The sequence below is a fragment of the Oreochromis niloticus genome, linkage group LG4, assembly GCF_001858045.2.
Source record: "Oreochromis niloticus isolate F11D_XX linkage group LG4, O_niloticus_UMD_NMBU, whole genome shotgun sequence".
In the NCBI taxonomy this organism is placed as follows: Eukaryota; Metazoa; Chordata; class Actinopteri; order Cichliformes; family Cichlidae; genus Oreochromis; species Oreochromis niloticus.
The window spans coordinates 27,042,557-27,066,213 of NC_031969.2; the positions used below are offsets into that span (position 1 = coordinate 27,042,557).

General features: G+C 39.7%; 3 protein-coding genes across 5 annotated transcripts; all 3 read left to right on the forward strand.

Moving 5' to 3' along the window:
* The first annotated feature begins 2,912 nt into the window (after positions 1–2,912).
* On the forward strand, positions 2,913–13,977 carry stard3 (StAR related lipid transfer domain containing 3). 3 transcript variants are annotated; one of them, XM_005468872.4, is made up of 15 exons: positions 2,913–3,067; positions 4,389–4,627; positions 4,718–4,795; positions 5,094–5,171; positions 5,281–5,334; positions 5,630–5,741; positions 5,825–5,923; positions 6,038–6,093; positions 6,190–6,282; positions 10,191–10,253; positions 11,439–11,534; positions 11,624–11,703; positions 11,833–11,937; positions 12,064–12,157; positions 12,899–13,977. In XM_005468872.4, exons 2-15 carry the CDS (start codon positions 4,415–4,417, stop codon positions 13,040–13,042), a joined length of 1,365 nt encoding a protein of 454 aa, XP_005468929.1. In that variant the 5' UTR covers positions 2,913–3,067; positions 4,389–4,414; the 3' UTR covers positions 13,043–13,977. The 3 variants fall into 3 exon arrangements, with proteins under 3 accessions (XP_005468929.1, XP_005468930.1, XP_025762180.1); XM_005468873.4 differs by having other exon boundaries at positions 2,965–3,081; XM_025906395.1 differs by lacking the exon at positions 2,913–3,067 and adding an exon at positions 3,941–4,280.
* Positions 13,978–14,584: 607 nt separating this feature from the next.
* mreg (melanoregulin) lies at positions 14,585–18,077 on the forward strand. Its single transcript, XM_003442021.4, has 6 exons — positions 14,585–15,414; positions 15,553–15,824; positions 15,930–16,092; positions 16,308–16,398; positions 16,480–16,646; positions 17,072–18,077. The coding sequence occupies exons 2-6, from the start codon at positions 15,727–15,729 to the stop codon at positions 17,276–17,278; spliced, it is 726 nt and encodes a 241-aa protein (XP_003442069.1). The 5' UTR covers positions 14,585–15,414; positions 15,553–15,726; the 3' UTR covers positions 17,279–18,077.
* Positions 18,078–21,731: 3,654 nt separating this feature from the next.
* On the forward strand, positions 21,732–23,544 carry tcap (titin-cap (telethonin)). Its single transcript, XM_003442144.4, has 2 exons — positions 21,732–22,023; positions 22,268–23,544. The coding sequence occupies exons 1-2, from the start codon at positions 21,875–21,877 to the stop codon at positions 22,656–22,658; spliced, it is 540 nt and encodes a 179-aa protein (XP_003442192.1). The 5' UTR covers positions 21,732–21,874; the 3' UTR covers positions 22,659–23,544.
* Positions 23,545–23,657: the final 113 nt, after the last annotated feature.

Below are 23,657 nucleotides of genomic sequence, written 5' to 3' on the forward strand. Positions count from 1 at the left end.
TCCCAACCTAAATCTTACTTAAATCTTACTTCTGACATTTTTTGCTTGGGAATTCTTTTAGATCTTTTTAATTGCATGTTTTTTAAACCCCCCCCTACATTCACTGCTCTCTATAGAATTTATCCTTGAATCAGTTATGGACTGTCAGGGACTGCAGGTAGAGGATCCAAGTGCAGACACAAGAAGAGGTTAAATTGAAAACACACCGTTAATTAAGACCTTTGGTAAAGACCCAATTTAAAGTAGTGATTCGACTGATTCTTAAAATAGGCAGGGGAAAAAACAGACACTATGACAAAGACTAAGGAGCAGGGCAAGGCTATTTATACACATGGGGTTAATCAACGACAGTGAAAGCAGAAAGGCAAGGAGACATAGCTGAATTCAACTGAGAAAATCAGACAACAAGAGAGACATAAAGACAGTCACAAGACACATATACACACAGTTTAGGAGTAAGACTTTTCCCTGGTTCCCAGAGAAGACTGATTCATAAAATAATTAATTTTTTAAGCTTTATTTTAACTTCACTTTCATGTAAAATTTGGAAGCTAACAGGCTTAATAGTATTTTTTAAAATTATTTTACAATTTACAGAGTGGGTAAATTCCATTCAAATTATTTTTTTTGACAAATGTTGTCACAGTTTATTTCATCAAAACATTTTCCTTTTATCTTTAACAATGTCCACATTATTATTACATTACACCAGGGATGTCAAATTCACTTTACATTGTGGGCCAGATAGAGCCTATGTTGATCTGAACTGGGCCAGGGGTGGCATTCTCATAAGAAACAAATTAACAACTTCCACAGAACATCTCTATCTATGTGATAAAGACATGGTGTTGTAGTAAATAAAAGAAATCTCAGTACAACTCTTGGGACTCGAATAGTAATAAAGAAATGTGTTACATTAAGGAAAATCTTCAGGCAGCTGACTCATAATCCTGTAATTATAAAACATAAAGCTTTTGTTAATTTTCATGTCCTTTTATTTGTTATTGTGTATCCCCAAAATTTCTACAGTAGAGTGTGAAAAAACAGGAACTTTTCTGTCATTTAATTTTTTGTAGCATGAATGGCCCATGGGAGAGGTCTTTATTAGTAAAGATGAAGCTGTAAAACCTGTGAAAATACAGTTAAAAGTGCAAAATTATAGCCTTCATGTTTCCAAAGCTGTCTAATAGAGGTGTATTAAAGTCATTGCCAGGCCGATTTGGGGGTCCTGGGCCTTATTTTTTATTATTATTTTATTTTATGATGTTATATTATATTTTACTAAAAGAGTTAGGTCATTATTATCCTACACTGCCTTCATTTTGATATAAGAGCTACTAAAACAAACAGCAAAAGAAAGAAGAACTCCTAAAATCTAAAAATTTCTTTTAAATAATATATAGTCTTCATGCAACACCTTCTTAAAGTATGTGCCAAATATTTCTTTCAGTCATTCCTTCATTCATTTGCACTCCAGTTCTTTCATTTGTTGGCATTCCCCACCCCTTAAGCAAAGGGCAGGAAACAGTAATGAGCCAGAGCTAAAAATAACTAGACCATTCATTATTTACACTTTGGCTTACTTGAGCTTTAAACTAATGGAGTTAAAGACCAATAAGTAAGTAAATACATAAATCAATCCTTCCTTATAATTTTCTCTGGTTGTTTCAAAACCATTTTGCTTGCTCATTTGTTGATATTTTGTATATCATGTATTGTAATGGGTTAGGCTCGCATTAGCAAATACTGTTTCAATGTTCCAACTAGACCTCACCTTTTTTCCCAGTGTTCAGCACTACTACATTAGCAAGTGGAGATAATTATAACTAACATTGATTTTATAAAGAGGTTTAAAAACAATACATCAAAACTAATCTTAAATTAAAGACCAAAAGGGGAAATGTAGGCCCAGATAGATAATCTAAAACTGTATATGACAGTCCAACTACAATGTATAACAATATTTATTTTAAAAAACGGCAAAACAGCATTATTAATCTCATCGAAACCGTAAAACGGAACAGCTGTAAATACTTAATTTTGTATTGTGAGTTTTGATAGTATATTTCATATGCTGTATGTGTAATACGTTCGGCGTGTACGTGTTGGCTTAAATAAGTACCACTTTCGATTTCGAACGAAACCGGAAATACGTTACAGGTTATTCTCTAGCATCCTTTGACGGAGTCTGCGCTGGTCGCTTGATTAGTTTCGGAGTTGTTGATTCAACTTTAATCCAAATTTGCACACCAGTCTAAATAAATTTTTTTATTTAAAGATTAGCACGAGTGCATGTGTGTGAGTTTTTCATGGTTGATATAGATTTTTACCGACCAAATGGTAAGTTTGTTTTGGTCTGAAAATTAGATTTCTGCCCATTTAAACCTTTCAGTGTTACAGATGCGCAGAGGCCCCACTCGATCGCACTCAAGAGTCTATTTAAATCTCACACACCTGACAAGTATGACATTTCAGCATAGAATATTGTCAGATTAGTCACAGGTTCGACCGATCGTGGTATAATGATGCCAACTGGTAGTCCGTCCTAAAACATAATAGTCACACTCATTAAAGTCTATACCAAAACTTTGAGTACAGCATTCTTCTAGGACAGGGGTGCATTCTTCCACCAGTATTATTCCTTATAGTTATAGACTGGATACAGAGACATACAAGATCAATAAAAAGTGTAATGCAGTGTTTCAGCAACAAGACGATCTGGATTTTGCACATGGTCACTAACAATCAAAAAGTCAAAACCACTTGCTGCAAAAGATTCCACGGGCAAGAGCAGTAGTAATTAAAAAAAAGCATGCCGCTTTATATGATAGCTTGGTCGTGTACTGAAAATGCGAAATGACAGGAAAAAGAAAAAAAAAACACACGCATACAAAAACCTAGGTCCTAGGGTGAAACTTCAGCGTGCGGCAAGGGGCAGGGAGATAGTTGTGTTGCGATTGTGATCACGTGACACTCGGCGGGTGAGCGATCCATCTTGTTGTGATACTTCTTCTTTGGAAGGTCAGCCCGGAAGACTTCGAAAGGCGATGATGCTACTGTAAATCAAGTGAGTTCAATACCGTGAGTTTGCTTTATGAAATACTTAAAGAAGGATTTCTGCCAAGTTTCGCAGCGTTGCTTAGCGTGCCCGTTTCGTTACGTTTGAGGAGTGTATTTGTTTCTCCGCAAGTGAGACCAACTTGTTATCGAAACGAACAGTGTAAGCTAAGCGGCAGCTAACAACATTGGCTATTGGTTATCTCTTAATTATCCAGTCCGTGCTTATCTAGAAGAAAGACTTGAGTCTAGCCATTGTTCCCTGAGAATATTGCCTCCGTGTCTTGTGTTTCACAGTTTGACAGCGTTGAGTTAGCTTGCTAACAGGAATTAGCTCCCGGACCGTCAGGCTGTTTTATTTTTGGCACAAGTGAACAGGCTAGGGGGAGTCACGGGATCTTAACCTGACTTTAAACTCCGCTTTAGCGGTTTGTTGACTTAATTGATGTTATTTCGGTTAATAGATAAGACATGCTTGATCACCTCTACCTGTCAACGTCTACCGATGTTACTGAATTGGTCCAGAGGTGATTGAAACTCGCTCACCTCCGGCTCAATATTGGCTCAGTGGTGTAATAAAACCCGCTGTCTTCCTGCTTCGTGGGAATTGTTATCCCAGACTCTGATGTCACACCAGAAATATCCCTCAGCTAATGATTCGTGACCATAGACTTGCTTTCAAGAAGTCTCGCCACATGCTTTACGCAGTATTAACGTTGGAGTCGTTCATTTTAAAAAGCTTTTGGCGGAAAATCAGATATAACACTCATCGTTTAACACAAACACACAGGCTGTTTGTTCTTGTAAAATAAAGCAAAACTAGCAACGTTTGTCTTCACCATAGGGAGGTGAAAGGAGATCATGAGACTCCACTGAAGGCTAGTTATCATCTGCTGTTTTCACCTCCAAAAAAACAAACAAACAAAAACAACCCCAAAAACACAGTAAGTGGAGGTGGAAGAGTTAAAGATGTTAATATTTTCTTGTTGGGAGTGACCAGAATGGACAAGATGAGTAATGAGCTCAGGTAGAGCAGTTTGGAGGCAAAGTTAGAGAGTCAAGGCTGAGAGGGTTTGGACATGTGCAGAGGAGGGATAGTGGATATACTGAACAAAGGATGTTGAATATGGAGCTGGCAGACTAGAGGAAAAGAAAGAAAACCACGAAGAAGATTTATGGTTGTAGTGAAAGAGGATATGTAGAGGGCATCCGCGACAGAGGAGGTGAGATGGAAGCAGATGATCTGCTTTGATGACCAATAGGGAGCAGCCCGAAGAAGAAGAAGCAGTGCTAAACATGACAACCACCCACTTATGTCTGTTTTGCTGCAGGTGGATTTTCCTGTGGCACAGCAGGAATGCATGGTGGAGCCTATGGGGAGCTCGGGGGCAGCCTCCCCGCCATCGCCTCCCTGAACGCTTCCTACTCTACATCGATGTCCATCCCATCCCCGTACCTGTTGACACCACCTGCAGAGCGCAAAAAGATCTCTGACGTGCGCCGCACCTTCTGTCTCTTTGTGACCTTCGACCTTCTCTTCATTTTCCTTCTCTGGATTATTGAGCTTAACGTGAGTGTGTGCTTTGACTGTTTTTGTTGCTGCTGCAGCAGTAATGGTTAAGACTCCGTTTGATGTGATCTCTGCCCTCTTTTTCTGCAGATCTTAAACTCACTTTGGGAGAGTTTAGAGAACGAGGTCGTCCATTATAACTTCAAGTCATCCTTCTTTGACATTGCTGTAAGTGGGTCAATCCAAATTTGTGTTTATTTGCATTCAGTGTTGAAATGATGGGTCATTTATTACCATGTCATTCTAATCATGCTTTGATCACAATGAGCAGTTAATTATGTGTAACCTGCTCTTGTAATTCCTGCCTTTTGGTTTGTTTTAGAGACACTAAAATTATACTGCTACATAAGTGTAGAGCTGGCAGATTGCATCATTATAGACACACAAGGGGAAATTATTTGCAAAGTCAACATGTAATTAAAATGAAAGGTCATTTTCTTTTTCTGCTTCTTCCTCCTCGTCTCAGCTCCTTGCCTTGTTTCGTTTCCTGTGTCTACAAGTGGCCTATGCTGGTTTTCGGTTGAGGCATTGGTGGGTTATTGCGGTAAGTCATCTCAGTTACAGTATTCAGTTACACACTGAATAGATAATGTAAAGTCTTATATGTTATTTGCTGGACGTGAGCTGTTTAACTTTTTTTTTTTACTCATCAGATTACCACTCTGGTAACAACCATCTTCCTCGTTGTCAAAGTTATCATATCGAATGTGAGTGTCCTCTCTTTGCTACTGAGCCTGTATTTGTCAATGTGAACCGTTTGCAAGCATATCAGTTTAAACCACTTCCACTTTTTCACTTCTGCCTTTAAAGTCAGTTATTCACAGTCTGAGCTGATAAGACTTTATGTGATTTCTTTTTTTTACAGTGGTTCAAAATTAGTTTATGTAGCTTTGTAAACTTTTCACATTTGACATTAGGGAAGTGAACCAACATCAAATGCTGCACACTCTTCTGTTTTAGAAGCTGAAGTAGTAAATGTAGTCTTTGATTTCTATTTTGAAGAAGCAAAATGCTTTTGGCTATGTTCTGCCCATCACCTCGTTTGTGGTCGCCTGGTTGGAGACCTGGTTCCTTGACTTCAAAGTTCTCCCTCAGGAGGCTGATGATGAAAGGGGTAGGATAACAGTGCCCGATAAGTTCAAATGCTGCTTACGTAAAGCTGTCTAATTCTTAACTGCTTTTCTTTTGTGACCTCAGCCTACCTAGCAGCAGTGAATGCAGCCTGTGAACGAGCCCCTATTTACTCTCACGCTGTCTCAGATGGACAGTTCTACTCTCCACCTGAATCTGTCGCAGGTGAATGTTTGTGCAAGTGGTTTCTTAGTTAGTGTTTTCTTTTATCTCTGTTATGATTGTACATTTCATACTTAATCCAAAAATTGAGTTATGGTCTTGAACTTGTGTCTGCAGACTCTGACGAGGAGCCTGATGAGGAGGGTCCTGGGCGTAGAGCTGTCACTGCTCAGGTAGCTTTTGTTATACTCTTTATAATCAGCCCCACTGACTCCTCTTCACATGATGATTTTCTGCTTCATTTCTCACTCCTCTCACTCTTATTCCAGGAGAAGGAGTATGTGAGACAGGGTTATGAGGCAATGTCTGTGGTGGAACAGATCCTAGCCCAGGAGGAAAACTGGAAATTTGAAAAACACAATGTGAGTACATGACTCCAGGATGTATCCACTGAATGAATAGCTTTCCTCTCTTCTTCAGATTTGGATGCACAGTTAAGACGTTTGCTTACATAACTAAAAGATCATATCACTGGCGCAGATTTCATTGCTTCCTCATGCAGGCTTATGATGACAGACAGAGTGTTCAGGGTGCCTTTGTTTTAACATAAACGCATCTCATAGAAAACTTGTAATCAATGCTATTGTCTTCACTGTGACATCTAATTGTGTGGATGCCTCAAGGCATCCACACTATTGTTTTCCTGTTTCTCTTTATTGTGTGGATGCCCTAAAGGGCTTCCACACTATTGAGTTCCTGTTTCTCTTTATTCTTTATTCCACTATATTATTCTAGTTGCTTCCGTACACTTTTTGGCACTTAACTACTCCTTCAGTTTTCAGCCGATTTTCGCCATTCAAACTTTAAAAAATTCTGCTCTTTCTGCTAATGCCGGCTATGACTTTTGGTGCTCATAACTTCTATACTTTTTGAGATATTGAATTTTTTTTGCAATATTTTTTGCCCATTTCTGCCATATTATCAGTGGCCTCACTGATTTTCTTTGCCGGGAAGACCTGTGTTTTAGCTCAGTGAGATGAGCAGCCGTTCTCAGACTGGGAGGCCCGGGTTCAAATCCCGCTTATGGCAACATTTCTTTCAGTTAACAGTTAAACTTTTTTTTAACTCTTTTCAACACAAATTTCAGCTTTTTCACCCCTTTTCAGCACAATTTTCAGTTTTTTCACCACTTTTCAGCACAAATCCCAGCTTTTTCAGCTGTTTTCAGCAAAAACCTCTTTTCAGCAGAATTCTGAAAAGAGTTCTGCAGAACTCTTTTCAGCAGAAATTCTGCTGATTGAACTCTTTTCAGCAGAATTTTCACCCCTTTTCAGCCCAAATTCTGCTTATTCACCTCTTCTGCAAAATTTTCAGCCTTTTCACCTCTTATCAGCACAATTCTCAGCAGCTTCTGCTCATTTAAGCAGAATTGTCAGGCTCTCCACCTCTTCTTTGTCAGAATGACTTTGGCTCAGTGAGATGAGTCGCTGCCTTAGGAACTGGAGGGCCAGGTTCGAATCCTGCTTAGGGCAATGTTTTTTTTTTAGCAAAAATTTCCCTGTCTTTACCCCTTTCAGTAGAAGTTTTTGGCTTTTCACCACTTTTCAGCAAACATTTTCTGCTTCTTCACCTGTTTTCAGCAGAATTTTCAGTTTCTTCACCGCCATATAACTTTTTGCAAGTTTTTAACTTTTTCAGCTTTTTCAGCAGGCAACTTCAGCGTTAAGGCATCCACACAGCATTTTCGCAGGAAATGCAAATTTTTCTAGTTCTTTATTATTCTAGTTGCTTCCGTACGTTTTTCGCCGTGGAACTAGTCCCACAGCTTTTATCCGATTTTCGCCATTCAAACTTTAAAAATTTCTGCTCTTTCTGCTAATGATGGCTATGACTTTTGGTGCTCATAACTTCTATACTTTTTGAGATATTGATTTTTTTTTTGCAATATTTTTTGCCCATTTTTGCCATATTATCAGTGGCCTCACTGATTTTCCTTGCCGGGATGACCTGTGTTTTAGCTCAGTGAGATGAGCATCCGTTCTCAGACTGGGAGGCCGGGGTTCAAATCCTGCTTATGGCAACATTTCTTTCAGTTAACAGTTAAACTTTTTTAACTCTTTTCAACACAAATTTCAGCTTTTTCACCCCTTTTCAGCCCAAATTCTGCTTATTCACCTCTTCTGCAAAATGTTCAGCCTTTTCACCTCTTATTAAAACAAATCTCAGCTGTTTTCAGAAAAAACTCTTTTGAGCAGAAATTCTGCTGATTCATCTCTTTTCAGTTCAACGTTCTGCTTCTTTCCCTCTTTTCTGCAGAAATTCTGCTAATTCACCTCTTTTCTGCAAAATTTTCAGCCTTTCCACCTCTTATCAGCACAATTCTAAGCAGCTTCTGCTAATTTCAGCAGAATTGTCAGTCTGTCCACCTCTTCTTTGTGAGAATGACTTTGGCTCAGTGAGATGAGTAGCTCCCTTGAGCCCAGGAGGGCCAGGCTCGAATCCTGCTCAGGACGACATTTTTTTTTCACCACCATACAACTTTTTGCAACTTTTCATCTTTTTCATCTTTTCAGCAGACAGCTTCAGCGTTAAGGCATCCACACAGCATTTTCGCAGGAAATGCAAATATTTCTAGTGACTTTTTTGTTTTTAAAGATTTAATTGCCTATCAAAGTGTCCCTTATAGTTCTTGCGAACAGCAATAGAGATGGCACTTTAATGGCCTCATTTCTATTTTAGGAAGCTGATAAGCAACAATGAACCATGAAACACAGATATAACCAACAAAGATACTGAAAGGTTATTTTTGCTATCTTTTGATATATCTTGATTATCGCATTGGTTGTGTGTGCGCCAACTGAAACACCACCATAGATTCGTCAGCGTTTATACTCATGCTTGATGGCTTGCCGGGCTCACTGCAGCCTTCTCTGTAATGATGGGTGTCGCTACTTGGGAAAAATCCTGCAGTTTCCTGCACACGCCAGGTTACAAAAAATGACTAAAGCACAGGGGCCAGCCATCTTAAGCAGCAGTTTAATTGTTTCTTTCTTTTTTTAATTTCTTCTGTTCTTTATATTTGAGGAGTGATGCACAAAAGTGCTGATTTCATAAAATAAGGAATACCTTTTGTCAGATTTAGCTGCTACAGTACTGTGGGAACGCCTTGAACCATCCCTCGTTTCTTCTATTTTGCAGTCGATCAGTAAAACTTTCTTTTAAAGGGCAAAAGAAGAAGTGGCAACCCTAAAACAAAGTGTTTACATCATATGATCAACATGTGAAAGTCATGTCCTTAAGAAACGGGAACAAATCCAAGACCTGACTCATGACCTCAGTGATGCAGCTTGCTTTTCAATTGATCACTAAAGTTTCATCACAAACTGTTTCATTCAAAGGGTGGCTGTCAGGAAGCCATTTTTAATGAAGGAGCACAGAGAGAAAATGCCGAGATATGACATATTACATAAGAACTAGACTGAAAATCAGTGGCAACAGGTCCCATGGAGTGATGAATCCAAATTTGAAAATTTTTATTTAAATAGTCGTCAATATGTACAGAGGAGGTCGGGAGAGAGGTAAAAAATGGAGTGTCTACAGCCATCTGTGAAACATGGTGAGGGCTCTGTGATTTTAGCCAGTGGTGTCAGGGATCTTGTTAAAATTCTGAGCATAGAAGAGTGCCATCAGATTTCGATTTGACATGAAATACAAGCTAAAAAGCATCTGATTGACAAAGGCTTCATTTCCCAGCATGATAATGATTAAAAAAAAACCACTGCCAGTTTGGTAAAAGCATCTGGTTTCACTAAATCGCTGCACCCATTTCCAATTTTCCTTGCTAAATATACAGAAATGACAGGTGGCTCAAGACTTTTGCTCAGAACTGTAGCAAATTTACACAATATTAAAAGCTGTTTTTTGAGGGGAAAATAAATCCCTCCAAATCAAACCCCTTTAAACTCTCACAGAACCACCTTTGCCTCAGAGGGATAAAGTGCTTTAGTAGCTTATTTGGTGGAGATGAGTCAAACACTGCGATTATAACTTTAACTTCATAGTTGTTCACATTGTAGGGCATTAAGGTAAGAATGTAATCAAACAGGTATGTTGGCACCACAACACCCAACTGAAACCTAATTTTAGCAATGCAACATTTTTCTCTGTAGGAGGTGTATTTCTGTATCAGTTCTTTTAATTACAATGAAAACTACATTACCTGTCTTACTAGTGGTTTATTATTCCTGCGTTATTAATTCATATCTGTTTTTACTCAAATGAAAGTGAAAGTATCACTAATACTGTGTCTTTTTTTCACCTCCCATGACAGGATATGGGCGACTCAGTTTACACTCTGGAAGTTCCTTTCCATGGAAAGACTTTCATTCTCAAGGTGCAACAGTCTTCTAGTGTATTCAGTATCTCACCAAACATGCCACGCTACATTTTCATCATGTTTAGATAGGCTGCATTTGTTAATAGGCTGAATTCAGATATATTTTTTCAAGCCTCCCTGGTCTTTTTAAATATACAACTCGTATCTCCTTGGACTCCATTATTATAGATGTCAGCGTAAAGACCAGAACAGGCTCTGAATCTGTCAGCTGTCACACTTCTTAACACTCTGCTACAAATGGATCCAGTTCTCTTGCAGCTGATGGGCCTGTATTTGCACAGTTTCTGCTGCTGAAATAATCAAGACGAATTGCATGCTAAATCCAATTAGATACAACAGAGACTCGGTGCCTTGCACAGAAAAAGCTGATTCATGTCAGAAGGACGTTCCTGTAGCGTGTACAACTTCCCATTAAGGAATTCAGAGGAAGTTTGCTCTTTATTGGAGACCTCATAACTGAAGGGACTTTGTTTTCAAAGGTTTACAACTGTGCATTTATTATTGCAGCAGTCTCAAATTTACTTTTTCTTTGACACACTACTGTTGTGTTTCAGTGTGATGTTTATCTGGCAGACTTCTTTCAATCTTGCTTTTCTTTCCAAGCTAGATCGGCACATTAAAACGCCATATATGAACAAAATGGAAAGCAAAATGAATGATGTAAGGCCAGGAGTAAAGTCTCTTGTAGATGTGTGGATTGAGAGCTGTAGACATTAAAGAAAAGTTGCTGCAGCAGTTCTTATTATATATTATATATAGAGGGTATGTAGACTTCCACATAGAACCTCTAGACTAGTTTTCGATAACAAAATTTGCATCGCTGGCATGCAACAACTGTCACTGAAACAAAACGCTCTTTGTAGAAGTAAATATTACATAATAGGGATTTCCAACAAGACAATGGTCATAAACAGACACAAGATCCTGTTTTGAAACTAGTCAGACAGGCAATTACAGATTAGTGAAGTAAGGCCTGTTCTGACCTTTGCCTCGGAGGGATGAAGTGCACCATACAGAAAAGAGAGCTTTTTTTATATCATCTGCAACAGAAAGGGGTAGAAAATAGCCCAAAGTACATGCAGACAGCAATTAGGTGTCATGTCTTACAGACATTTTTTTCTTGTAACTGTAGGCTATGTTGGACATTAGTTTACAGCCTTGTTTTTTTTTTCTCCTCTTCAGGCCCTCATGCAGTGTCCCGCTGAGCTTGTGTATCAGGAAGTGATCCTGCAGCCGGAGAAGATGGTTCAGTGGAACAAAACAGTTTCTGTCTGCCAGGTCAGAAGTCTTCCTGCTGTTTTTGCACATTTTTCACTGTAATCCTGTGGCGTGCTACAGCTTGATATCTCTTCCCGTCTTATACTCAGATCCTTCAGAGAGTTGACGACAACACTCTTGTCTCATATGACGTATCTGCTGGAGCAGCAGGGGGAGTTGTGTCTGCGAGGTACATCAGCACAACATCCTACCGACTTTTCTTTCTGTCATCTGTTCTTTCTGTCCCATCTTTATCGTTTCTTTTCTTCGAGTCTGAATTAAAGTGAGTTGATTGGGTGATTGATTTTTCTTCCTTCAGGGACTTTGTTAATGTTCGCCGAGTGGAGCGCAAACGAGACTGTTACCTGTCTGCTGGCATAGCAACCAACCACGATGCCAAACCTCCAAGCAATCGCTATGTCAGGTCAGACCATGCCTGTGGCCTTGTCACTGATCCAGTAAATTAGAACATTGTATTGATTTGACAAAGGGCATCTGTGTTAGTTTAACTTGTATAACTTTGTCTTTTTTCCTTTACTGCTGGTCTCAGAGGAGAAAATGGGCCCGGAGGTTTTGTGGTCCTCAAATCCAGCAGTAACCCATCCATCTGCACTTTCATCTGGGTCCTCAACACAGACTTAAAGGTATGAAAACACATGGTGGAATTACTCTTGAATTTTCTTTATTTTTACAGTATTCAAGATATTCTTTCCCTTTGTATGATTAGAAAAATCTAAGTTGTTTTCTAAATGATTTTAGTAGCAGGACACTTCATTAGGTACAACTTGCTAGTACCAGGTTGGGCCCCCTTTTGCCCAGTTTGTGTTATAGTATGTTATCATCCCGAGAACAGCTGTCTGACGATGATTATACTGTGGTCAACATTACTTAAGCAGACTGTGACATTAAACCCACACTGTTACCCCTGCACCACCCTGGAATTTTTCTACTAATCGAATATTGTGGCAGAAGTCAAGACTCATCACACCAAGCAATGTTTTTCCAGTCTCATTTTCTTGGTTTTTAGCTTCCTTCCCACCAGATTAAAATAGTTCTCTAGCTTCTGACAAGGCATTTTCACCCAGAGAATTGCCACTCACTGCATATTTCCTCTTTGTTGGACCACTCTAAAGATGATTGTGTGGGAAATTCCCAGCAGATAAGCATTTTACTATGTCTACGTGCCTAAATGCACTGAAGTTCTGCCATGTGATTGACTGGTTAGATATCTGTGTTAACGAGCAGTTGAACAGGTGTGTGTGTATAAATAGAAAGAATGCAGGAAAAAGGCAAAATGGAACAGATATAGGTGAGATAAAGATCAAAAACAAAGGAATATGAAATGTAATACAGATATTAAAAAGCAAATTTTTTTGTTTCATCAGGGCCGTCTGCCACGCTACCTCATCCACCAGAGTCTGGCAGCCACAATGTTTGAGTTCATGTCCCATTTACGCCAACGAATTACCGACGTGCGGCCCTCTCATCGTTCCCACCACCACCATCACCACCACCACTCTCAAAACTAGAGAGAAGTTGTAAGTGGCCACTTGAAAGGTCACTAGCCAAAACTGGCCATCACGGCGTCCGCTGAATGCTCCTAAGCTGAAGGGATGCACCTATGTACCTGACAAGGTTGCAACTTTATGCAAAGGAGATGTGAGACATTTCCCATGTTTCAGCCACACAAAGTGAGGAGTTATTCAGATATCAAAGACTAAACATTTTGTATCATTTTGAGGAAGTTTAAGCATAATCACAAGGGGAAACTTTTGCGTGGACCTGTAACCGTTTTGCTATGTTTCTCGCCATGTAATGAAAACTGTTTTCTGAGACTTTACAGAAACAAGACTTGGATAAAAAAGTGATTACCAATGTTGGAATCTGTGTTACAGAATAGCTATTGCAGTAGTATGACTGAAACAGCTGTCTATCTGAGCCTTATCTTTCTGCACACATTGTTAGTCATTGATTTACTGCTTTTCTTGTGTGTGTGTGTCTATTTTTTCACTGCACCATAATGAATTTGTTTTTCTGGTGCACCTGCCTACACTTCACAGCCATATTTCCACACAATTTTTTCTACTTTACTACACTGTGATACATTACAGGGGGCTCTCTGCTATGTGGTCACCACTAGAGGGAGACACCACTGATCCACACAGTGAAGCGTTCTTGGTTTGACACCAGCTTCTGTGCCATAGTGCAACATTAAAGCTAACATTTAATTACTGTATGTTTTTTAATGCTGCTTTTGTTTTGCACTTTGGGATCAGCCAGGAGTTCAAACCAGGACTCTGATCATACTAATGTTTTTTTTCTAATAACCTCAAGTGGCCTTGTGTTAAAGTAGCTCAACTTATTTGTCATGAAAGGTTATTACTGTACTGCTATAATTAGATTAGGCCCCCTGTGGCCTGAGGTGTGGCACTGAATGAGTTTGTTAATGTTTTTAATCATGGGGGGGGAAAAAAAGAAGACATTCCCTGCAGCTTAAGTTGTGTATCAGTGTTATGATGTACCTCAGAAAATCAATTTTTAGGATTACATCTGTAATCAAAAGAATTTAAAAGATGAAGTTGGTTGAAGTTATTGTGAAGTTGACCTGAAGAGAGTGCTGGTCTTCCCTGAACTTTTCTATATTGGTGTAACGGCAAAATCTTTAAGTAATAACACTTAGTGGTGTAACTGTGGCACCCACATGACTGTGAGGCGTTACACTTCATAAGCTTGTGCATGTAGTCACGCTCAGAATTCATTAATGCAAAAAAAAACAAGTTTATTAAGATTATCTGGATAATAAATCAGGACTCACTTATGCTACTTACTGTACTGAAGGAATGTTGGAAGTGAAAATAAATAATGATATCAATAATTTGGTGCCTTTTATCAGAGTAGTTTTACATGCCAGTCTTTTGTTTTACTTTTCCATTTATTTCCTGCTGTTATGTCTGTGCTTTCGTACCTTCGACAAAGATTATTTACATAAACCCTGCTTAGAATACTTAACTGTTTTTTTAAATAATTTTAAATTGATTTGTTTATACAAACATTTTAATTTATGCTCATCACTACTGAACAAGAATTTTTACTGAGTCTTAAACAGTGTCTTACATCTAATAAAATATATGAAAAGATGATCTTGCTCCGACTTCCTTCAACTCACATATTTAACCAGTATCTGTATTAACTTGTATAAATCTCGTGCTCTTATTTTTGAATATATTTTTTAACACTGAAAACTACAAGGGCATCTATCTATCTATCTGTAAAAAAAGAGTAGCTTCTACCCGTATGTTTCTCTGTGGGTGCTTATGTTATGAATAATAATGCTCTGTGTCTGCAGCCTTTATAGCATGCATGATATTCATTGCAGTGCACTCAAAACTTTGCCAGAGGTCACTGTTCTCTGTGTGACTTAATCAAAAATAAGCACGAAGCTTCTAAGTTTTCAAAAATAAACTGATACTCCCCAAAGAAAATTTTTCTTTAAACACAGAACATGATTAAGTAATGCTAAATAATCCAGTTGCATAATCCCTGAATCGATACTGCAGCGGCAGACTTAATATGGAGTGTAATTAATCTTACTGCTGCAGAAGAGATCTGCTGTCCTTGGGGCAAAGCACATTGCTTGAGAGATGAAGCAGCTCACATGATTGTGCTGTGACTGTCTTCTGAGGATGTGGGTGTGGGAATTTGTGTTTCTTTTTGATTCGATGATAGCACAAGCGTCCCACTGCTCTCGTTGTCCTCCATGTAAAGCTGATGAGAAGCATCGGTCCTTGGGCTGCCGTCATCTGCCTGAGCACTTTTCCATCAGGCCAGTAATCTGGAGGGAAAACCTCTCCTCAATCTGGCGCTTCAGTGACATCCTGGAAAATGGGAAGCTAAAAACTGGGTAGAGTTTTGGATCTGTGACCTTTATTTTGTAGCTTTTTTCCTACTTGTTCTTATTTGTGATGATTTTTATTTGTTCTTTTTATTAGTGGAGGGCTTGAATGTTGTGACAGCTGCTTTTTCTTTTGCCAAAATATAGGTTTTGGCTAAGGTCCGCTTTGTAAAGAATCTCTACAGAGCATCCCACAGGGACGGTGGCAGATTCTCTGGCATCCAAGAGGGCGTTCCACTTGTGAAAGAACTGAAACACAACTTCTCTCTGGATTATCTGGCATTGTGAACATCCACTACCAGCTGACTCTGTTCTTAATAGATGGGTTCAGCCTTTAATAGGTTCTGCATGCAGTTCTGCTGCTGCTGCTGTGTTGCTGATGATGAAGAAGAAGAAGATGAAAAGCAGCCTTTAGTACCGTAAGATGACACAGACAAGCATATCATGTATATCACGTATAGCCACTGTTTGAATGTCTGTTAACAGCTTGTGTCTGTGCTTGTCTGCGTTGGCTGACCACACAGTGCGGATCCGTTGGACTATTTTACCCGTGAAGTCCAGAAGCGTCGAGATGAGGAAACAAACCTGTGGAGTGAGCCGGGAGACCCCAGCCATTCGGAGAGACAGGATGACCGGGTGCTCTACTCTCTGCTACAGGCCAGGCAGAAGACCCGCATGGGCTCCACGGTATGTGGAGCAGGGACTAACAAAAATTTGTTTTTTCAAGGTGGAAAAAAAGAAAATCTGACACAAATAGCTTAAAAATAACTGTATAAGTTGCAGTTCAAGTTTTACATTTGAAATGCAACATTTTACATTGCATTATGAGTACTTTTTGGAGGTTATTTGATTATCCAGTTAATTTAAATGCCTTTTGAGGTTATTCTCCTTTTCTTGTCCAGGGCTATCGTCGTCTGAGTGTTGATATTGAGGCCATGAGAGACACGCGCAGAGAAGTCAGAGAGAAATGGAAGACAGTCCTGGAAAATCTAGGTGGGGCTTGACTGATGAGACATGCTATAGTCCGAGAGATTATTAACAATCCGTGCTCAGATTATCTGCCATATTTTTTAGGTTTTATGGCAGAGGCAGACTCTCTGCTGACTGTGTCTGCTGGGGCCTCACATGACCGCATGCGTAACGCCCCGAGAGCACGTGCCCTTCTTCACACACTTCACTCTGAGACCTCCATCTTCAACAGCAACAAAGAACCACCACCCGAAAGATATCTTTTCATCCTGGTGAGAAAACGGGGCTTGCTGGTGGGAACTGCACCATCACTGAACTTTGACTTCATACTAAGTCAGATTAACTTTGCTATTACCTTCTGATTAAGGTTCGAAAACAGCCCTGTGAAGTTTAGTTCGAGTCACAAGTAGATAAACTGGATCATTCATTGGCAAATATGATCAATATTATTCTTTAATACATTGCCAAGGCTGTCCAGCTCTCATTATAGTGTAGATTGTAATGAGTTAAGATGGGTTAAGTGGTTTAGTCCAAATAATATCAGTTAAGTTGTGACATCAAAAGAGTAGGAAGCTGCAACTTAATTTAAAAAAAACCCAACTCATTCAGTTTTGTATCATCACAAAGAAAGGTTGGCATATTACGGAGACAACAAAAAAACCCACCTTTTTTCTGTCTGTGTTCTCCTTCTTTACAGGATCGTCTCCTGTACCTAGATATAGCTGAAGATTTTGTGGCAAAGGCAAGACGCTTCTACCCTCCAAAGGATGACTCTGACGAGGAGACGCCGGGTCTCTCCGTAAACCTGCCGCTGCTGCTGGCCAGGATAGGGGCCATGAACGGAGGAGGGGAAGATGAGGAGGAGGAGGAGAGCGAAAAAGATGATGAAAACTTGAGTGACTGAGCCCAAGATCTATGGGCTGCAGTAATAAGAGACACAAAGCAGGGGGCAGTAGTCATCAACCCTGGAGACCTGGATGACAGCTTTGCATAGCTCTTATTCAAGTGTTTGTTGCCTCATACAGTGTTGTTGCTGCTTTTTGGAAGTTCTAGGCTGAAATATGTCCCTCTCTCATTTAGCTTGACTCTTTTTTGTTTAGTCTGGCCAAACTCTAAAAGGAGATTTGCAGATTTTGAAATGAATCCCACAGATGAGTATTAACTGTGTTTTTTCTCTCCACCAAAGAGTGTTATCGGGTTTGTAGGCGGTTCATTGTTCACGTGTTGCGAACCTTCAGGGTAACTATGTTCTTCTGAGCAATGCTTCTTTATAGTTCTGTCCTATGATTATCAGCACTCATTTCATTCAATCATATGATCAGTAAGAACACGGAATAAATAGCACACCGATCTGATGTCAGACTTTCCTCTAAAGGTTTTACAGGAAAGAGTGTTTGCATAATCACTGCTTTAACTCATTAGAATCTGTATGTGGTTTAAAATATTTGAAGAATAGCAAAAAGAAATGCAATGTCAGTACTGTAAGTTGAATTTTTAAATTGGTTGTTTGCGTGACTGAGATGGAAGGATGTTTTTCCTGTTCAGCAATTTGCTGAAAATGTGAAAGATTTATACAAGTATGCGATAGTTTGTTTTGGTGTGAAATTACCTTGAAATAAAGTTCCAGCCTAAAGCCTGTTTTATGTAATGCCACATGCATCTTTCTCATGTCAAGTTGCTTGCTATTTATAAAGTTACATAAATTCAAACGAGTGAAATAGACTCTAATTTTCAATGATATTTAAATTTACGTTCAGTTAAGTGTACCGAACAATGGAAACTGTGGCATGGGAGCAGCAGTCTTTTGAAGTGGAACATAAGAATCTTCTTCATCTGTCTGTATACTCTCACGTGGCCCGTCAGCTGTGCATCCATGGCTGGCTTGCACTACTGTCCTGTTCCGAAGTGGCATGTCCAGCGTCTGACCGTCCCAGTGAGACCAGACTGGGTTGGAAGATGGATGGTGATAATGGTGTTTTGGTAGTCAGCTGTTTGTTGTTGTTATGTAAGAGAGAGCAATACACTGTCGAGGGCACATGTTTGAACACGGCACCAGCCCGATGGTACAATGGCGCACAGATACACAAATAACTGGTAACAACTGAGTGTTATGAAGCACTAAAGTTGATACTGTGTGCAGGAATTAATACAAAGCCAGATCCCTTCTTATTATCAAGTACTCTGTGTCAGGTTGACCTGTTCCTCTCTCCTCCCAAAGTCATTTTCGTGTTACAAATAAATCAGACTTAAAGTTCCCCTCTCACAATATTTTGCCATATTTACCACCTCCTGACAAGCCTTGGCTTTATCCTGCAATTGCCCTTCTCTTTCTGTTTTCCCACCTACTCCCTATCTCTTTCGCGGTGACAGCTCATTTAAATGTCACTTTGCAGCAGCTGTGGCGGTGCTCTTATGCAACACAAAGTTCTTCCTGGCCGAGCCAGTCCTAGTGCGGGTGGACAGACGAGGACGTGGGGGGTGATCACTGTGACAGACCTAACCTCATCACTGCTCACCTTTACAAACTATCCACACACCCCTGGCTCCATTTGTATAGCATGACTCACCCGAAAACAGCTAGGAAAGGGCCATTTGATGGCCTCTTGGATTTTGGCTTGTGGATGTACAAATAAATAGACAGCACAAATTTAAATTGTCACTCTGTGTATTACAACTGACTGCTTCGCATAAAGTAGCTTCTAATAAGACATGACCTCAACACAGAAGGAGCTTGCATGGTGACTTACTGGGTTTCTGAAATGGCATTCATGGTTGTCATGGTGTCATAACATGACTGAATCAATGACCCAGGAGATGCTTATCGTTTTCTTTTCTCAGTATGACACTGAGCGACATTTTACATATGTACTGGCAGCCTGCTGGGAGATTGTTGAAGGAAAAGTGAAATATTGTTGGAATTTGCAGGCAAATGGATGTTAGCCTTTAACTGTTGCCTTAAATATGCACGACATGAAGAGTCAGTGGTGAGGAATAGCATTAATTTACCCGAAGTCAAGAAATATAGGCAAAGAATCACAAAGTTATGATCATATTTGTTTTTCAGACAATCTGGCACAGTACAGCAAAAACCTTAAAAGAAAATAAAAAACTGATTAACACATCAGGCTTCTTTTGCTTGGGATGATTATATTTTGTGCTGTGTGTGAGGTATATGATATCTGGTATATGATGATATCAGTACCTGATGTGGATTAGTGAGTCAGAAACGGGAATCGGTAGTAACATCAGACCAGCAGATAACTGTCAGAGGTGAGTGTGAGCGTGTGTGCGTGTGTGTGTTTCACAGTCTGTAACCCGAGTTGATTATGGCCTGCATGGCGCTCTTTCACTGAGGTAATGAATCACTGGAGACTGAGTTCTCACTGCTACTGTGAGACAGTGCAGTGTAATGGCATCTAATGAGGGGGTATGATGTTGTCATGAAGCCTGGCGGGGGTATAAACTTATTCAAAGCTGTATTATGAATAAAAAAACAGCATGAAAAAAATGACACTGCTACATAAACTTGTATGGGTTTTTCACCATTTTTCTCACAACTGACTGAATATAAAAGATGGATGTTGCCTCAGTGACATAATGTGGTTTGTGAACTCACATTTTGCAGCCTCTATAGCTTCTGTGTTATTTTTGTTTTTTGGAGCCAGAGGTGACAATATTTAGGCAAGTGTGTAAAATGCTAATTTGTCAGCTAGCTTGACAAATGTTGTCCTAAAGCATGGAAAAAATTTTGCATTTCTTTTTCCTGGTTCTCATTTTGATGTTTTTTGGCTTCATGTCTAAAACATTGTGGTTAACACAAACTTTAGATAATTTTCACATGTTGCTATAAATATTTAGTCAGGTATTTGCTTGCTTATCTTACATTATAAGCAAGCAAATCACTCATGAATTTTGATCCAACAGATGGCGTGTGCTGCCAATCATCAAATTAGACTACAGAAGTTAGCTTGGTATGGCCACCTTTATTCTTTAACCTGAATGATGGTAGGCAAGCTTTTGTCATTTCTTCAGAAATTCTTCAGTCATCTTTAGAAATAGGGGTTTCAATCCATGACTAATAGTGCTCCCATGTGTTTTTCCATATATATATTCTTTTTCTCCATTGGCAGTGTGTTTGAGATCAATGTCATGCTGAAAAATGAAGCAGTCAAACACTTAACACACCAGATAGTACTGCATTGTGAATCAAAATCTGAGGGTTGCATCCATCTACTCTGACAAAATCCCCCAAACCATCACAGAGCACAGAGATGAGTCCACTGTCAGAGGCTATAAGATGATCATTTATAACCTTCGCTAAAGCTTTTTCTGTCCTGTAATGAGTTCTGAAACATGACTGAAACTCTTCAAATAAACCATCCCTCTGCAGATTATCAGTAAGCTGTTTTACATCTACTTTTTCAAGATTTTTTTAGATGAAAGGAAGGTTGGAGATTGGCCTATAATTACCTAAAACCGTTGGGTCACGTGATGGCTTTTTAAGTAACTGTTTAAAGAAAGAAAAAAGAAAGAACTGCACTGAAAATTAGTGGGAAAAACTGTTGCTCAAGACTGCTTTAAAAAATTACAATTCTTGTAACTGAAAGAAAAATATAAAGATATAAGGGTAGCTCAAGACGTTTGTACACCACTTGATTTGAAGTCATGAGGTGTCAGACACAGCAACATCATAAATTATGTCCTGCAATAATTTAAAAGTTAAAGTTAAAAACAAATATTGTGAATTTCACAAAAAAAGTACAATCTTCTTGGATGGAGTGAAGCCTGACAGATTGCTAATTGATACAACTATGTCACATGACAGTTAAAGCCGCCACGCCCCAATCGTATGAACTTTAAAAGGTTATAAAATTCAAATGGTTTGAAGTTTGCTCTTGTAACATTCAACTCTTGAAGCCTAACTCAAATTGACATTTGAGTTACTGTAGTTTCTGGGTCTACAAGGTTGGCTTCGGTTGGCTCTCCTTTGCTGCTTTGTGTATATCATGGCTATAATCTTATTAAGATTCCTCTGCTAAGTCTAAACCATTTGTGTCTGTCTGTGTACATGTTTACATTATTCCATCCATAGTTTCTATAATATGTCCCCCTCTGTGATCACAAGTGAAATGGAAAGAGTTGGGCTGAGTGATTACAAGAGCAGGCCCAGCATTCAATTTGAGAATCAGGGGATTTTCAGCCGTATTACCCCTGAACCCCACTGCAGGGAACCTTCCAGCTGTCAGGGAATGAGGCACGGAGGACTTGGTGTCAGATGTCCAAGCACACTGATTGTAGAGTGACAACATGAATCCAAAATAGAAACAGAGCATCTATAAAAGCTGTGGACAGACCTAAGCCTGGACATAGACAGCACTAAGAAGGACAGAGATAGTGGAAGAGTAGAAATAAAGCCGACTGAAGCATCACTGTTTCCTGTTACCTTAGGACTGATCAACAAGACCCACTCAAGGCGATAAATCTATCTGCACCTGAGAAGATGCCAATCTGTACCGTGCTGGAGAAGAGCAATGGTGTGCTGGTGGGAGCTGAGCTGACCTGCAGTGTGAGGGAAGAGAACAAGGCTCAGAGGGAGAGCTACACTGCTGACTGGCACAGCGTTAGTCTCAAGACTCAACCTCAAGACAGGTAGGACCAATGAGATCATGTCTTATTATAGGTAACACCCTATAATATGATAAGTTGCTTTTAAATGAGAGGAAAACATTCACTAGGCTGTAATTTCAAACTTTTCTTACTCTCATAAAATATGGATGAAGATTGACTTGAAAATTATTCTCATAGTGAAAAGCAGTTAAATGTTAATTGGGAAGGTAAATTACAATAAGGCCCTCAATAGTTTCTAACTTCAACATTTCTTTGATGCCCACAGGCAGACCATGAACATGAACGACACTTCTCGTAGGGAGACTCTGTCCCGGCAGTGGCAGGCACGTTCACTGACACAGAAGTGTCCCTCTGGTGTCTTTAGGGTGGGCACAGTGGAAAGAGGGGTCAGGGAGCACCAGTTGCTTCCAAAGAGAAACACCCTTCCCTTGCCCATCTTTACCCCCGCAGAGCTGGGCGTCAGGCTCGGACGTGGCGCGCCACACACATTGGAGGACCTGCAGCCATTTCCCACTCCAGATGGAGTGTGTCCCAGCAAGAGGACGGTGGACGAAATCACCAGAGATCTCCCTCCAGTCAAGCCGACCCTCATGGAGTTTGCCAAAGCACCCAAAGCCCTGGGGCGCTCCATGTCTCAGGAGGCCCAGAGAGGGTGAAAAACAAAAGGACAAAAGAAAAAGAGGGGATGCTAGGGAGAGACGAGAAGGATGACAGATGGGAAAGAATATTCAATAAGCAGAGTGTGTCTGGAAACATTATGACAAGATGTATATAGATTTACCTCTAGTGACATCTAATACTGTAGAAGTTTAGCACTCTAAATGTCATATCTTGTCATTGTTGGCATTTTATAGTGAGTGGTATTAGAAGTGGTTATGAGAAGATGTTTGCATTCGGACAGGGAAGCAAGGTGTTCTCTTAGCTGTGCCAAGGCCAGTCTGTGCATGTGCTGGCCAGCTGGCCTCGACATATCTGTTAATCGTTCAGTGTGACCTAACATTTGTACGCACTGGTGCACCTTAACCATTTCTTTAGCCCTTTTTTTGAGTATCGGAAAGTACAGTCTTCATGGTGTAAATGAAAGTGTTCAGAATAAATAAATAGATGGAAAAATATGACAAAGGATGGGAAGAGAAGGGAAGAATCAGAGGGGAAATGGAGGGCTGAGGGATCAGGAAACATGCCTTAGAGCTGGTCAGCCTCCAGGACTGCCTGCCAGTCTTTCATCTGTGTGAAGGGTACAGAATGCACTGGCAAGATCAAATGCTGCAACTGTAGATATGTGTGTGTCCCTCTCTGTGTGAGTGTTGGCACGTCTAATCACAATAACTTAGGAAAACCAATAAACTTTTTTTTTAATGTGCATTAACTGATCTGCCTTTTTAGTCGAGTGGCAGCTCATATTTATGTCTGATAGAGGAACCGATACTGTTATAGCTTAGAATACCTGTGGTCATGTAAATGAATCTGAATTGTGTGTAACAATGCTGTAATATTTTGTTAGACATCTATTATTTTTACTAATAAAAGGTGAACTACTCATCACCTCTCTGTCTTTATGGTTGATGCCTGAAGTGCAACATAAACTTAATTTGATTACATTTTATTTGTGGTACAACATGAAAGAATACAAAACAGCAAATGATTAAAGCCTA

Coding starts and splice junctions, on each gene's coding strand:
- stard3 (XM_005468872.4), top strand. CDS start 4,415: ATGCATGGTGGAGCCTATGGGGAGCTCGGGGGCAGCCTCCCCGCCATC. Junction 4,796..5,093: donor CATCCTTCTTTGACATTGCT/GTAAGTGGGTCA, acceptor TCCTCGTCTCAG/CTCCTTGCCTTGTTTCGTTT. Junction 12,158..12,898: donor TCCTCAACACAGACTTAAAG/GTATGAAAACAC, acceptor TTGTTTCATCAG/GGCCGTCTGCCACGCTACCT.
- mreg (XM_003442021.4), top strand. CDS start 15,727: ATGGGTTCAGCCTTTAATAGGTTCTGCATGCAGTTCTGCTGCTGCTGC. Junction 15,825..15,929: donor GAAAAGCAGCCTTTAGTACC/GTAAGATGACAC, acceptor CTGACCACACAG/TGCGGATCCGTTGGACTATT. Junction 16,647..17,071: donor AAAGATATCTTTTCATCCTG/GTGAGAAAACGG, acceptor CCTTCTTTACAG/GATCGTCTCCTGTACCTAGA.
- tcap (XM_003442144.4), top strand. CDS start 21,875: ATGCCAATCTGTACCGTGCTGGAGAAGAGCAATGGTGTGCTGGTGGGA. Junction 22,024..22,267: donor AAGACTCAACCTCAAGACAG/GTAGGACCAATG, acceptor TGATGCCCACAG/GCAGACCATGAACATGAACG.